The sequence below is a fragment of the Sphaeramia orbicularis genome, chromosome 21 (assembly GCF_902148855.1).
Source record: "Sphaeramia orbicularis chromosome 21, fSphaOr1.1, whole genome shotgun sequence".
NCBI lineage: Eukaryota > Metazoa > Chordata > Actinopteri > Kurtiformes > Apogonidae > Sphaeramia > Sphaeramia orbicularis.
The window spans coordinates 11,607,369-11,624,212 of NC_043977.1; the positions used below are offsets into that span (position 1 = coordinate 11,607,369).

At 38.1% G+C, this 16,844-nt stretch overlaps 2 protein-coding genes and 1 pseudogene across 2 annotated transcripts; 1 reads left to right on the forward strand and 2 right to left on the reverse strand.

Moving 5' to 3' along the window:
* Positions 1–4,296: 4,296 nt before the first annotated feature.
* LOC115412844 (olfactory receptor 51E1-like) lies at positions 4,297–5,217 on the reverse strand. The gene has a single exon (XM_030125501.1). The coding sequence runs from the start codon at positions 5,215–5,217 to the stop codon at positions 4,297–4,299; it is 921 nt and encodes a 306-aa protein (XP_029981361.1).
* A 4,536-nt stretch (positions 5,218–9,753) lies between these two features.
* On the reverse strand, positions 9,754–10,701 carry LOC115412845 (olfactory receptor 4P4-like). The gene has a single exon (XM_030125502.1). The coding sequence runs from the start codon at positions 10,699–10,701 to the stop codon at positions 9,754–9,756; it is 948 nt and encodes a 315-aa protein (XP_029981362.1).
* A 5,296-nt stretch (positions 10,702–15,997) lies between these two features.
* On the forward strand, positions 15,998–16,844 carry LOC115412847 (olfactory receptor 51E1-like; annotated as a pseudogene).

Here is a 16,844-nt window from a genome sequence, read left to right on the forward strand (position 1 = left end):
TACAAAAAGAAGAAGAGTAGAAACGGGCCATAGATAAAGGTATGCAGATGTTCTGTCCATATTATTGTGCATGTCATGACAACAGGGCAAAGGTGAATCAGGCAGCTTCTAACTAACGTTTGTTAGCTTTTGCTCTGATGCTTACTCTGTTCTACTACAACTATATTTTGGTTGAATTGAACTAACAAACATGATATATAATTTCACCATAATGTGTGGTGCAACAAGACTGTTAGTGTTACAAGTTCAGTCATTATGTCTATCGATCATTTGGGTTAACCTTGTTGGGTCCTGTCCTGTAATAAGCTAACGGAATTTACAATGCTGTAAAGTAGTTTCAAAGACGAACATTTGTTAATTGCTAAAGCTCTACTTGGTGATAAAGGTAGTCTATATCTGAACAAGTCATCACTGTAAGCGTGTCCTGTTCCTCCCTGAAAATTAGATTATTAGTGTGTAAGGACAGACATTAATAACATGCAAGGACATCTTTATTTAAATGTACAATTCATGGATGTTTTGTATCAGATTCATCAGCATATTTACTGCCTTTTGATGCAGTTTCAGGGGCACTTCTAAAATACTTTGGATCATTCAGCCCATGCCACTGGTCAGGATGAGCTGCCATCTACCCCCTCAGCTTCTGGAATGTTCTTAGTGCCTCAGGATGAGGAGCTGCCATCTACCTCCTCAGATACACAGGCTTCTGGAATGATGTGGACACTTCAGGGACAGCCACCATCTATGTTCACAGAGACAGTGTCTCCACTAATGTCTGATACTGAGGATGAAGACTGGTTTGATTCTACTTCTCCCCAGCAGGAGGATCCTTCAGGTGGGTTTTTGCAAATGTGTGTGTGCGTGTGTGTGTGCACGTGTGTGTGTCTGTGATTGTTTTCCTTCAAACCTTTTGACCAGACAATAGTTAATTTATGTCATTTTAATATTTCTGATCATGTGTGAGTAGGCTTATATGTTATGTTCTGCTGTTATGTGCTTTGAGTAATGTGCTGATATGCTGTCCAATAGAAATGCCTGCAGCTGAACCCCCACTGAGTCCCACTGCTGAGCAGGAGCCTCTGTCAGCTGACCCTGACAAGTGGCCCTCACCTCTAACTGACAGGATTCGGAGAGAGTTGGTTCACAGAGGACCAAGTAAGGTACCACCTGACTTTGTTTTTCCGTAGGAATGAGAGTGATGGGAGAAGTTGCCACCACCAATATTTCAAGAAGACATTATTTAGTGGTGAAAAAATAGTTAGAAGTTCACAGATATATTTAGAGAAGAAGAACAGCCTTTTTTGCCTCTGTTGCAAATTGTTTTTAAAGAGGATCATTCATTTATCGAGTTCAGGAATGGCAAATTGGAAACACTGGAGCCCTTTTCTCACATCACATGACAGTATGCTCTTGTCAGGGTATTGTCTATTTAATTTAAATTATATTATTTGTTCCACACAGACCCTGTTACTTTTTATATATTTTTAAATGTCCTTGTGGACATATAATAAAACTGAGTTTGCTCAACCCTGCGTTTTTTTTGCTTTTTTTTGGGGGGGGTGGGGGGGGTGGGGGGGGGTGGAGGGGGGTCTTGCCCAGGGTGTCATTCAAGCTAGAACCACCACAGTGGTTGCCCCTCTCTGCGGTAGATCCAAGAGCATACAGTGAACATTGTTAGCTATGGTTGGTTGTTGTAATGAAAGAGTAGCCGAAGATTTTGATTCAACATTTCCAATAAGCTCAATAGCTGTTGTAGCCTAAGCACTACACTGTAGTCCGCCATTGTTGTTGTTGTTGTTGTGAAATGGCGTCTAGCTTCCGGGATAAAAGGTTAGAGAGGTTGGGTTATGACATCATTGTTTTAGAAAAGTTGCAGTTTGGTCGTACAGACAAAGATGCAAAACTGGTGCTTTCAATTTTATCCACTCTGGACCCGGTTTCAAAAAGTTGCATTTTCAGTGACTGAAAACACCAGTTCTGTGTGGACGAAAGGCCTATCCAATACAAAACTTTTGGGGATACGACCAAAACTGTCTTTGTCTGGACAGGGCCTGAGTTGAGCATCCTCTTTTACTCCCAAGAGTAAAAAAACAAATTAAATTATTTTTTTTGGATTTGGTTCTTCAGTCTACACCGGAGTCATTTACATAAAGACGAGTTTAGGAGTATCCATAAAAGTTTTTTTTTTTTCTATTGTATGGGTGAGTCATACACACTGAATCAGTGTTTTGGGAGCCTTAATACACTCATTTTTTGAACCAGGTTCCGCAGTGAGCAAGTCTTGAAAATCCACCTTTGCATTTCTGTATTTGCTAACCATACACACTTTTTTTTTTAAGTGATGATGCCATAGCCCGACCTCTCCCTCAACCTGCATGGAAGTTCACATCCATGGCCTTCTTCTTCTGACTTTGTTTATGTTGCACAAATTTTATGTGCATGTGCCATGTCTTCCTCTGTGTTTCAGTGTATTTCTGTCATTACAGTGCCACTTACAGGCCTAACATATTGTATATACTACAGCATTTTCAGTGGTTTTGTGTAGAAACAGGTGAGAAGTGAACACAGTGGTGAATAATACAGAGTAGTTCACATTTTGAACAACAACGAGCTTTTCTCTGTAGCATCATTGTTACCAGCCGAAACTGATTTGACTTGTAGACTCTTTTATAACTTTGTTGATTCGAAACATTAACCTTAGCAGTAGGGACAATTGTATTAATTATATTTGTGAGACTGAAGGCTATTTTTACTGTTTGTACAGTTGTGCTCATAAGTTTACATATCCTGACAGAATGTGCATGGGATGGTCTTGGATGTTCCAACAGGACAATGAGTCAAAACACAAGGCCAAGTCGACCTGTCATTGGCTAGAGCAGAAAAAAGTGAAGGTGAAGGAGTGACCATCTCAGTCTCCTGACCGCAATATCATTGAGCCACTTTGGGGAGGTCTCAAACAGGCAGTTCATGTAAGAAAACCCAAAATCTTAAAGGAACTGAAGGTGTTTTGCCAAGAAGAATGGGCAGCTTTACCATCTGAGAAAATAAAGTACCTCATCCACAACTACCACAAAAGACTTCAAACTGCCATTGATGTTAAAGGGGCCAATACAGAGGATTAAGAACTAGGATATGTCAACTTTAGATCAGGGTCATTTGATAGTTTCTGCCGTCAGCATGATTTAAAAAGAGCAAGCCCATTAGTTTGATAATAAATGGCTTCACACAAACACTAGCCATGAGTGAAAGAAAAGTTTTTGTATTATCAATTATATTCTTTGAAAAATGGCCAAAGAATTATCAAATCTGCTAGGGTATGTAAACTTATGAGCACAACTGTATCTGTGTCTGTAAAAGGCCAACCGAGGCCAACAACATCAAATCAACAACAGCTCTAAACTCTCTATGCAGCAGATAATTTTTAGAGTGTACACTGAAAATCTGTGTATTCAAATACTAATCATTCCTAATGAATACTAATTCACAGTACTACAAGATGAGTGTATTCAAGTCTATATTAAAGTCAGTGTTTTGCTCTTCTTTCATCTAAACTCCAGCCTCATAAAGTCCCATATCAAAGTGACCCCTTAAGTGTAGCATTGTGATGCACTCATGAACAAAACAACCTTAATAATGCCAGTTAAACTCAAGGCTGCATTGAAGAAGTAGACAAACATCAGTATTTAATATTTGGACAAAAATGAATTTACACTTTAAGATATTTCCACCATACCCTGTGGTTTAACTGTATGAAAAAACTACAAAAAATATAAGATGCATATTTCATAAAAGAGAGGTTTATTTTAAACCAAGAGCATTGCATAAACAAACTCAAAATTATTTTATTGCAGTGACTAGAGTGACCTACATGACATTCAGTAAAATACTGTACATGTTTTTTTCATTTCATTACATAGGAAGGAAGGAGGAGAAACATGCTGCAATAAGGAAAGTACAAATTCAAAAAGAGAGAAGTGATATTAAAATGTACTTTGACGCATATTTTAGTGTAGACAGCATGAACACAACATATTTCATGTCTGATCAGCTTCATTTCATCTGTAAATATTCATTCATTCATCTCATTTAGGCAGCAGTACATCTGTGAAAATATAAGTTAACCAAACAAAGCACATGTTCATACTGTCTACAATTAAGTACAAATCAAAGTATATCATTGATAGCACTGCTGATTCATTTTCCATACCATACAAATTTTTACATAAATGCTTTACAGTGTTTACAGACAAATTAGTATTTTGGTACATGTCCAGTTCAGGACTTTAGTCTAAAAATCTAACATTTACAACCAAAACATTTTGTGATTCTGTTTCTTATTTGTGACATTTTAAATCCATATATGAGTGGATTGATGATTGGAGGAAAAAAGATAAATTCTAGTGCTAAAAAGTTCTTTACACTTTGTGATATATATTTTGTGGTGAATCTAATGTACACAAGATCAAAAAACAGAGAGAAAGTAAAAATAACTAATGAGAATAGATGTGGCAGACACGTCTTAATAAATTTCTGCCTGTTCTCTTTAGATTTTATGGATGTTTTTAGAATATACATATAAGTCCAAATAACAAAAAGACAATGCCCGATATAAAAAGTGTAATTAAAGGCTGGGATAATGACATTTGATATAGAGGCCTGACATGCAAGTTTACCAACCAAAAAATTAATACAGTAAATCCTTGGTATGTGTGAGCCACATAACCTTGTTGTTGATGTTATTGTTGTTATTGTACTCATTAACAACACACACAAAGGTACAAGCCAAGCAAAAAACAGAAGCACACAAACCCTCTGTTTAGTCATCACAGAGTGGTACACCAGAGGTCGACATATCGCCACATATCTGTCAAAGGCCATGAGGACAAGAATAGAAAAATCAGCTGCAGCAGAGGAGTGAAGCACAAACCCCTGCAGAAGACATCCAGCATAAGAAATGACATAAGATGAAGACAGGAGGTCCATGAGGAATTTGGGGTAAAATCCTGCTGCACCATAAAGTGCGTTGATACACAGATTGCACAGGAAAATATACATGGGTTCATGAAGGCTCTTATCCACAATAATTGTCACGATAATCACCAAATTTACCAGCCAGATCACACAGTAACACAATAATGTTAGAAAAAACAGAGTGGCTCTGTACGTGTCTGTACCACTTATCCCTATCAGAGTAAACACACCTGAAACATTATCCATTGTATCGTTTCACAGTTTGTCAGTGTATAGAGGTCACTTTATCCGAATTTCATATGCACAAGCTATTTGTGAGCAGAACAACACAGCACCCAGTCCTACATCCCTATTCCACACTGAATGTAGTTCCACCTGCTTTTATCTTCCCAAGTCAACAAAACTCAGCAAAGTATTAACATGGGATTTGGAACTAACCAATCCAGGCATGTGCAGAGACGGTGATGAATGATCCACTGAAAATATTCCAAGTGCCATTTTATGTCGTGTCAAATGTTCTTTTTTAGATATCTGACATGGCGGCCCACTGCTCCTAGTCTGCAGTGTGTAGTGTTTCTGTAAGTTTCAGCTACAGTGGGATAAATGCAGAGGATGAATTTCATTGTGTATTGTATGTTCATAATGTAAAATATACTGACAAATAAAAATTCTTAATTCTGGGGTTTATACAGAGCGACATTTGGCTTCTCAGCAATCTTTGGCCTGACCTACAGTCAGCACCAAGCATGGCCCTAATTTTTACATCCTTCCTGTGTCGCTGGTGGACTATAACACAGTCTATCAGGTGTCATTCCTCGGACCGTGGGTGTATCCAGGTTGCCTTGTGTTTGTTTGCCAGCTAGAACATTGTGTTAGTGATGCAAGGTTATGTTGTCACCATTTACTCAGTAGTAGTAGGCCATTTAAATTTGTCTTCCCAATGCCACCATGTCCTAGTGTGTGTTGTCATGCATGACTGTCTCTTTCAACACTGGCATTAGAGTCACACATGAGTCAGCTTGTCCTTATGTGGGACCTTTGTGGAAAACCTTACCCAGCTCCTCATAGGATGCATCTTTTTCAGCATCGACGTACAACATGGTTGGCACATAGGCTCTGATCACGGTGACATGATGTTTGTTAGTCAGTGGTATATGAACTGTCATTAGTCTTTCACTGATGCCTTGTGCGAATGTGTCCAACCTGCAGGCAATAGCGGAGAGAATGGCTAGTCCTACACTACCTGTGCTATCCAACAGGAGGTATAGCATCCTCGAGAAAGATTATGGTTTCACCAAGAGCTGCTATGTTGATGTATAGTGGTGCAGTATTCTAGCAACTATGGCTGTTCTGCGTTCTGGCTTGTCTTTGCTGTCCCACAGTGTTCAGACATCCCATGAAGCAAGGTAGAAATTATGAGTCTTGTGTTTCATTTGTATTGTTTGGCCACATATTTGGGGTCAGTTAGATGTGGTCTCCTGACACACGCTGGTGAGGTGAGCAGTTTTCAGTATCTCTTCATTTTCAAGAAAGAACATTACTGTCCCTGAAGAAGGCTGCTATGACATCCGAACAGGATATGAGTGACACCGTCACCCATGTTAGTGGCAGACAACCATCATGCTTGGAATACCTATGTGCTGTATCATGACTAGAGACTTCCAGTAGCATCCTCCACCTGTCCACTTTGCCACCAGCCCATCACCCATCAGACTTTGAGGTTGGTTGTGTGCTTGGTGTGATGTTGCTGAGATACTTGCACCTGAGTGGATTATAGAAAGATTATAGATTATAATCTATACATTATAGACTGCATACGCCTCCCTAGTGAGGTTTTCTGGCGTGTCCAACCGGGAGGAGACCTCGTGGCTGACCCAGGACACACTGTAGGGATTATATCTCTCGGTTGGCCTGGGAACACCTCGGGATTCCCCCAGAAGAGCTGGTGGAAGTGGCTCAGGATAGGGTTGTCTGGGCTTCTCTGCTGAGGCTGCTTTGCCTGTGACCCGGACGCGGATAAGCAGAAGACAATAATTACAAGTACGAGTAGATTATAGAAAGGCTAGTGCACAGATTTAGTCTCACTCTCTCACCCACTGGGAGTCATAAGCTAGCTGGTGTATGAATGCCACAAGTTGACAACAGCCATGGGTACAGGTTTATAGGGTTAGGGTCCTTCTTATAGCTAAGTCACCAACCAAGGCTGAAGAGTCCTACCTATGCTTTGTTGTTTGACCCATAACTGGGGCATGGTTGCTGGATACAAGGGCATGTCCATGAGCCGGTGGGCCTGCACGTCATAGCTCTAGGGTCCATGGTACTCTAAGACCTCACCACAGCTTAGTCTGTGGCCGTAGGGTACCCAGCTGCCAACTGTTGCCATGGGGAGGCGCTGTGGGAGTCTTGACTGAGGCGAGGCTGAGGCTAGTCAGCGACAGATGATGGAAGCAGCAGTTAAGTACTAGCTCTACTACTACAATTCTGCAGTGGACCCATGACTACGCCCTGTGGTACACACCACCAATATGCAGTAGGGCATTAACTGAAAAGTCGGTTTGTCGACACGTCAACATCTGTGGCACAAGTAGACGTTACTTTGGAGGAGTCGACTAGTCGTGTGTTATTCTCTCTCTCCCTTCCATCACCTGACTGTGCGCTAGCCATCATTCAGCGCATGTCGATACTCTCATCTTTCTACATGAAAACATGGAGCACAGTGAGTGGTAGTGATGCATGGATCAGCAGACCCGGGTCGGGTTGGTGCAAAAACAAATGAAAGGTCCAAAAAATTTCACTTTATTTGCGGGGCGGGTCAAAAAATTCCATAAAGTGGCTTAAAAAAAAAAAAAAAATGACCCACGCATCACTAGCGCAAGGCCAAGACTGAAGGAAGAAGATGACTCAGTAGGATAACTAGATCTAGAAAAACTATGATCTAAGTTATGTTCTGTGAACCACGCAAGCACCACCAATACTGAATAATAATTTGGACAGCCAGTGTGTTTGGATTATTCTGTTCATTTATTTCATGAAGACAATGCGCTCTTTTCTCTAACATGCTGTGCATCTTTTCTGTCACTGTCTAAACTTTTTCCCACTTTATGTTGTTCAGTTAAATTTAAGAGAAAATTCAAGGTGTTAGCCTATGTTTTGTTTGGTTAAATGTCTGACGACTGCTGATGCTTGTGTCTTAGTTTTTTTATTCTGCTCTTTACTGCACATTGTTAATGTTGCAGTGAATGTTTGTACAAGTTGCTCATTGTTGAACGGCTGTGTGTCTGTGTTGTTCCTCTGCTGTCAATGTGACGACGTCATCATACGATAAGTCGACTCAACTTTGACTTTATTGACAAATAAGTCAATCTGAAAAAAATCTGAAGTCACTAATGCCCTAATATGCAGGTCTCTAATAATAGGCCTCTATTAATTGGTGGTGTCATCATGACATGATTAAAAAAGTGTGTTTATTTTTTCACATTGTATAGGAGTTTGGCCTGAAGCATCACTATTTACAACCAGACACTCACATCCTAACACAGAATGACACACTCTGGACTAACGCAATCCCAATAGTGTCAGCTGAAGATATGATTTATGTGAGAAGTTGACTGATGCCAAAAATGACCTTATATGTGAACAAAAAAGTCAGTGTGATCTCCAAAAAGTTATAGGTGGGCTAAATGCTAGCAGACTGACATGATTTTCCAAGGTCCTCTCAGTTTAGTAGAATTGAATGGGAAACAAAAGAATAACATGTGTATACAATATGTAATTAAAAGTGAGCTTTATTCAAAACCATAGACATTCTAAAATCGCACTCAAAATTATTTGATTAGTAATTGTTGAAAACATGTTTGTCTGATACAGAATGGCCTACTTATCATTCCATTAAATACTGTAACTGTCGTTTCCTTTTTTTCTGTCATTCTTTAAGTAAGTGGTGAAGAGGTACAATCTTAAAGTAAGAGAAAGTTTGGAGAGTATGGAAAATGGAAATTAGACATATATATGGAAGTCTTTTAACTTGTATTTCAGTGTAGACAATATGAACACAACTTATTTCATATAATGTCTGGTCAGCTTAATTCCATTTGTGAATATATGTCCATTTCTCACATTCAACCTGCAACACATTTAGGAAGAAGTCAGAAAAGCAAAGATTTTTAACAAAAATTAAAAGATGGTTGGGCACTAAAGGCATCCACCATGTGTTTCAGATATAATTTTTCTATTTCTTCCTGCAAACAAATCTCAAGTTGTACAACAGTATGTGGTCTTTGAGTCACATCTTGTCTTTCACAATGGCTTCACTCTTTCTCTATAAGGAAAAAGTGAGGACAGATTCAGGACAGTTCAACACCTGTGGCCTCCACCTGGATGGTCCTTTAGTCTTTGGTCTGGAGCACAAGTGGATATTATTTGTAAGAAACATCTGAAATAGTGAATGGTCTGAGCATAATCCCATAATGAGATCTGATCATGAAAACATTCATTTGTTTTATATCAAACTGTACTTTAACAATTTTAGCTCGTTTTCATTCTTATATTGACTCTATCCCAACATATTCATGAATGTGTTACAGATTGAAACAAACTGACCAAACAAAACTGCATGTGTTCTCACTGTCTATAACCACATATAAGTCAAAGCACATTTTTGATCATTTTCCATACCAGCCGATGTTTTTCTTATTTGAGGCTGTACTTTTGTTCTGTCCAGCTAGAAACGGTTGTAATATATAGATGTTTTACATTGTTCACAGTTGGTACATGTCCAGTTCATCACTTCAGTCTAGAAGTCTCATGTTTACAGCAAAGAAATTGTGTAATTTTGTTTCTTATTCGGGTCAGTTTATAGCCGTATATGAGCGGATTAATGATTGGAGGAAAAAAGATAAATTCTAGCGCCAAAAAGTTCTTTACACTCTGTGATATATGTTTTGTGCTGAATCTAATGTACACTAGATCAAAAAACAGAGAGAAAGTAAAAATAATTAAGCAGAAGAAATGTGGTACACATGTCGCCATAAATTTCTGCCTGTTTTCTTTAGATTTGATGCACGTTTTGATCATATATATGTACGTCCAAATAACAAAAAGAACAAGGGTAATGTAAAAAGTATAATTAAAAGCTGGAATGATAACATTTGTTATAGAGGCCTGACATGCAAGTTCACCAACCCAGTAGTTAATACAGTAGATTCTTGGTATGTGTGAGCCACATATCCTTGTAGTGGATGTTATTGTTGTAACTGTACTTGTTAACAATAAGTAAAAAGGTATAAGCCAAGCAAAAAACAGAAGTACACAAATTCTTTGTTTAGTCATCACAGAGTGGTACACCAGAGGTCGACATATCGCCACATATCTGTCATAAGCCATTAATGCTAGAGTAGTCGAATCAGCTGAGGATGAGGAGTGAAGCACAAACCCCTGCAGAAGACATCCAGCATAAGAAATGACATAAGACGAAGACAGGAGGTCCATGAGGAATTTGGGGTAAAATCCTGCGGTGCCATAAAGAGTGTTGATGCACATATTACACAGGAAAATATACATGGGTTCATGAAGGCTCTTATCGACAATAATTATCACAATAATCACCAAATTTACCAGCCAGATCACACAGTAGCACAATAATGTTAGAAAAAACAGAGTGGCTCTGTACCTCTGTGTACCACTTATCCCTATCAGAGTTAAGACAGTATCTATACTTGAAACATTATCCATTGTATCATTTCACAGTTTGCCAGTTTTAAGAATCCAGGTAATTACTTTAAGAATCTCATGTGCACAATGTACTTGTGAGCAGAACAATGTGGCACCCAGGTCTGTATACCTATCCCACACCGGATGTTCTGCCACTTGTTTTTATCTTCTCAAGTCAACAAAACTTAGTGAGGTGCTGACATGGGATTTGGAATGATCCAATCCATGCACATGCAGAGGGGTAATGGAGGATCTGCCTCAAACATACAAAGTGTTCTTTATTGTTATGTTTTATAAAAATCTGTTTTCTTATTTTTGTGGGAATATGCCAATATGCTACTTATCAAAGGAAATGTTTAAAAAACAACCATTGTGTTATACATAACATGACGTGGCTGTTGTTAGTTCAGTCCGATTTCAGTCACTGCAGGTGTGTGCCTTTTACAGCAAAACTGTCAGAAGTAGAAACCGGCAAGTGTGACAAAAATACATTTACACAATAAAAGCTCTGTTAAAGGTAGGGTAGGAGATCCTGGAAAAAAGGTTTGAGCAGACTACATTTTGTTCTCGAGGGTTCATGAGCAGGATTTGAACTGTCAACCCTTTGGTTATTGGATGACCCACTCCACCTCCTGAGCCATGGCCGCCCTGGGTGGGTGTATGCTAAATGCTAACTGACATGATTTTTCAAAGTCCTTTCAATTTAGTAGAATTAAATGGCAAAACAAAATAATAAAGTGTACATATGTTTATGTTTACTTATTTGTTTTATTATACAGCAGAGGACTGGGGGGGTTTGGGGATGTACCCTTGCTGTTGGCCCCCGACAGCACAGGCCTTGTTTTGAGGCTAAAAAGAGACTTGTTGCTACCACCTTTATGTCTGTGTTGGATTATGGGGACATTATTAATATGAATGCGTCATCTCAGTGTTTACATGCCCTTCATACTGTTTATCACAATGTCTGAGGTTTATTATAGGCCTCAGAGCTCGGACTCATCATTATCTTTTATGCGCTCGAGTTGCATGAACAGACTGAAACACTGGTATTCTTTTATTTATAAATGTATTTTAGGTCTGCTTCCATCGTATTTGCTGGTCTACATCTGTTGGTATGACATTAATAATTACAGTCTCCAGTCCCAGCATCTGTTATCCCTATATATGTTCCAAAAGTCACAACAGAACTGGGAAATAAGGCTTTAAAATGTTCTGCTCCCACTGCCTGGAACAACCTACAGAAGGAGATAAAACTGAAGGAACTTGTGTCTTTAAATATATTCAAAGTGATTTTAAATGAACTGGAAACAGATAAATCTAGATGTAGATGTTGTTGTAACTGATTGAATCCAGTTCTGCTTTTAGGGAACATTGTTGTATACTTTTAGTACTTTTTAAAGTATTAATGGTCTTTTGTATGTATGTTTTTAGTTTAGTGTTTTAGGTATGGTTTTAAAACTGAGTTTTATCATGTGTTTTATGTACATGAAAATTTCAGGAAATGTTGATACTGGCACAAGGAACAAATGATTACATTTTGGTGGTGATTTTGGGGGGGGGGGGGGGTCAACAGGGGGTCCCACTAATCTGCCTTGGCGGACGTCTGTGCTCTCCGAGTGCTTTTCTACTTGTGAGAAGTGAATTGTTCAAAAACAAAAGTACTTCCTGCACTCAGCTTTTACCTTTGACCATTCATTACATCTGTTCATGCATTGATGCCAGATTAGAGCAGTTGACTGTTCATTTCAGGGATTTAAATCTTGCTTTCCAAGAAAATAATTCAAGTTGAGATTATTGTTGGTAATACAAATATTTTTGCTAAAAATGTATTTACACAGAAAGAAGGGTTGTCACAGCTTTGTAAGATTTTCGAGCGGCAATTTTGTTTCATTTTATTTAATTTTATGTTTATATGTTATTTATATTTTATATTTCTTGTGGTTATTACTTTGTGGTTTTGGCGAATATGAATAAAGTTGAATAACAATGTCCTTAATTTTGTTTTAGTTCTTGTATATCAAAACAACGAACATTTGGTGTCATTTTAAATCGTCATAACTTAACATTTGGAATATAATGCATACATAAATACTGTTTCAGCTCCTGCTTCGTTTACTGCAGTGTTCATCTGTGTATTGACATACATCGCAATTTTATTCACCTTCCCCTTACCTGGACAAAAGAGATAAAGGACTGACAAATGAAATACGATAATAAGTGAAGATGTGAAACAACCTTAATTCTTATTCTATTCTTACTGGAAGATCTGGTTTGGCAGGTGCAGTGGGAACTAAAATTTCTTACTAACACTAGCTAGCGCCCAACTTACATTGCTTCTCCTTTGATTAAGACTTGTAACTTTACTTATCAACTTCATCCACTTCTGGTACAATTTATCATCATACATAAAGATATACAGTGGTGTGAAAAAGTGTTTGCCCCCTTCCTGATTTCTTTTTTTTTTGCATGTTTATTATATTTAAATGTTTCAGATCATCAAACAAATGTAAATATTAGACAAAGATAACACAAGTAAACACAAAATGCGTTTTTTAAATGAAGGTGTTTATTATTAAAACAAAAAATATTCCAAATCTACATGGCCCTGTGTGAAAAAGTGATTGCCCCCAAAACCTAATAACTGAGTCTTTTTCAGCGCTGTGGAGGAATTTTGGCCCAGTCATCTTTGCTGAATTGTAATTTGGTTGCATTGGAGGGTTTTCGAGCATGAACCGCCTTCATACGATCATGTCAATAAGAAATCAGGAAGGGGGCAAACACTTCTTCAAACCACTGTACAGTGTCAACTGAATATATTTTATGGACTCGGGGACACATTACTGTGGCATTTTAAAAATGGTGGAATGAAAAGGTTTGGATCCGGAAGTAGAGAGTAGTCGCTTTTCCATTGGATATCAGAGGTTGCGGTAGACATTTTTATTGTCCGTCAAAATGACGGACAGGGTCATAAAAATTCCGTCATAACACATTATTATCCGCCATTTCAGATTTTATTTTTAATGATAACATATTTAGTAGTGTTTAATGTTCAAAAACGTCTCGATGATGATAACAGTTACACACAGAACGAACTTACATATTGTGCGTTTTTTTTTTTTTTTTTCCCCAACAGTGACAGAGGCCATTGTGCTAAAATGGGAAAATATTGTAATATGAACAATGCCATTTTAAAGAACTGGGTGAATACATTTAACAAATAAACTATTTTCAAGAAATTAACAAAACTGAGCTCAGTTGATCCGCTGTACAGTCTACCATGAACTCAAACCTTCCTACTGGTCCGTGCGTAATCAAATGCATCAAGGGAGATTGCTGCAGAGGCGATTGTCATTAGGTTTTTCACTTTTGCCTCAGACAGACGACTTCTCATGGCTGTTTTTATTTGGTTCTGAAGGCTGAAACCCCTCTCAGGTGAACTCCTGCTCCCACTGAATGCGGTACTCCATCTTGACCACCTTGCTGTCACTTGCTTGTCCTGTAACTGTAGTTGATTCTGGTTGATAAATGTTATCAGTACTTGCGTGTCCTTCATCCTCCACCGCATCAGTCCCTCTTTTTTCACCGCGTTCAATGCCATCACATTTACTCGTCTTTTCAAAATAATTCAGGAGATTCGGCTGTTTTGACATTTTGCACTAGCAAAGTAGCATCTAATTTTGGCTAGTCAGCTAAACAACGACACAAGATGTGACAATGACTGATTAATATGCACACTGACACCAACTGGACAGGGGGTGTACTTTGAGTCATTTGAAATAAGTACCGGTGTTGTATTCAGCGTAGTTGTCATTGCGAACGGTGCTGCTGTACTGGATGCTGTTATGGACTGTTTGATGCCTTTTAGACAGAAACAGACTAGCGATCTTGCGCGCAGGTTCTTTTCAGTGTTGTGTTAAAACTTTCCTAGATTGCCCTCAGTATTTTAATCTGTCAAAATGACAGACGGCCTTCAGAATTGTCCGTCATTTTTTAAAAAAAATCCGTCAATGACGGAAAATTTTTGGTTAACGCGATCTTTGTTGGACATATGCGCAAAACTTTACAGATATTTACGAAATGTCAAAAAAACAGAAGTGCGTAATGTCGGTATCTCCATTAAATCACAAATGTGATGATTTGTTTATTTATCGTTGTGAGATGACATGAGAAGTCATTCCATAAACATGGCAATGAACGTAAATATCATGTTGATTTACAGATATATTCATTATTATTATATATTACTCCTCTATCTCATACTAAATTAAAAAATGATTCAGTTTCCTGGTGTGTCCACACATACCGCGCCATGTTTCTTTCAAAACTCTTCTTCTTCACTTGTTGTAATGTCCATTAATATCCGTTTTTTTTTAATTTGCGTGACTAGTTGCAGAAAAAGGTCTCTCCATTGCAGTTTTGTGTGATATAGATACCATTTGTGCTACGCCTGAAAAACCACTTCTTGCCAGCGCAAAAACTTTTAATCGAAAAACGAGAGTTTGGGTGAAATTGACGTTTTTCCATTAGGTAAATTTTTATGCACAAGTTATATTTGCGCAATTTGAGGGTCAATAGAAAAGTGACTAGTGATGCCCTACCCTGATGCTTGAACACAATCTTTGTCATTTATGAAAAATGATTAGCATAGAAATCCAAAGAACAAAACACTATTTCGTGGAGATGAACAGCTCCCTTTGTAGAAAAAAAAAAAAAAAAAAAAAACTCATTCAAAGGTACCACCAATTCAACTAACCTTTTTAAAGTAGTCAGTTAAGATGCACACTTCCTACTTAACTCCTGTGTTAAGATTAAGGATGGTTTCATAATATTAGAAAGTGATATTTTTATGTGGCAAAATAAGATTTTTTTCCTCTGTGAATTGTTTATAGTAACTGTTACATCACGTTTCACTGTGGCAACATCAGCCAACCTGTAAAGCCTGAAGTCATTAGCAGCATTACATATAAAGTCAGCTTCTGTCATGAACTGAGAGTTAATGACTATTTGTAGATTGTGTAGATGTGTATGGACCTTTCTTCTAGTTGTTATGTTTAAATATGTATTTAACATAAGAGGGATATGATGATTTACAGAATTATGGTTTGTTTCCTTCATTTCTAACAAACTCAAATGACTGTTGTGACAAAGTTACATGCAAAGTAACTGACAGTAATGTATCATTATATGTATGTCTGATTTCTTTCATATCGGTTAAATGAATTTAATGGAAAATTACACCATTACATTCCACTTTAACCTGACTATGTTTGTGAATATAGGGTCATACCGTTATCCAGCCTTTGTACTGTGCTTACTGATGTTTGCTTTCATTGTCTCCGCTAATATAATCATATTACTGGTCATATCACAGGAGAGAACACTGCATGAGCCCATGTACATGTTCATTGCACTGTTGTCTGTCAATGCTCTTTATGGTTTGACTGGTTTCATCCCCAGATTTTTAATGGACCTTCTGTCTGACACTCATCTCACGTCCAGCTTGTTTCACTCAGATCTATATTATTTACACTTATGGATCTTATGAAATGACCATCCTCGGTATAATGGCTTTTGACAGGTATGTTGCTGTATGTGAACCTTTACATTATCACAATAAGATGACCCGTAAGAAAGTTTGCATATTATCAGCCTTTGCCTGGATAATGCCAGCCTTTTCTGTTGCAACATGTCTTTATTTGGCTATAAGGCTTCCTCTGTGTGGCAATAAGATCTTAAAAGTATACTGTGCCGTCTGGAATGTTGCTAAACTGTCATGTGTGTCCACTTTAATCAGCAACATTGTAGGGTTATTAGTAGCTGTAGTTACAGTGTTTCTTCCTCTGATCTATGTCCTGTATACCTACTGTCGAATTATAATTGTGTGCAGCAAAATGTCATCTGAATTCAAGAGCAAAGTGTTCCAAACATGTTTACCACACACTATTTCATTTGTAACCTTTTCTTTTGCAGGGTTTTGTGATGTTGCCCTTAGTCGTATTGATGTGGAAAAGTTAAACCCATATTTAGCTGTAATTTTGTCACTGGAGTTTGTGTTGATTCCTCCGGTTGTCAACCCTCTTGTATATGGCTTGACTTTACCAGAAATCAGAAAGCACATGCTCAGGAAGTTGCCATGGTTTTGTAAAAAAAACATAAACTTATAA

Excerpts from the sequence above, each read along its gene's own strand:
- LOC115412844 (XM_030125501.1), bottom strand. The coding sequence starts at position 5,217 with ATGGATAATGTTTCAGGTGTGTTTACTCTGATAGGGATAAGTGGTACA.
- LOC115412845 (XM_030125502.1), bottom strand. The coding sequence starts at position 10,701 with ATGGATAATGTTTCAAGTATAGATACTGTCTTAACTCTGATAGGGATA.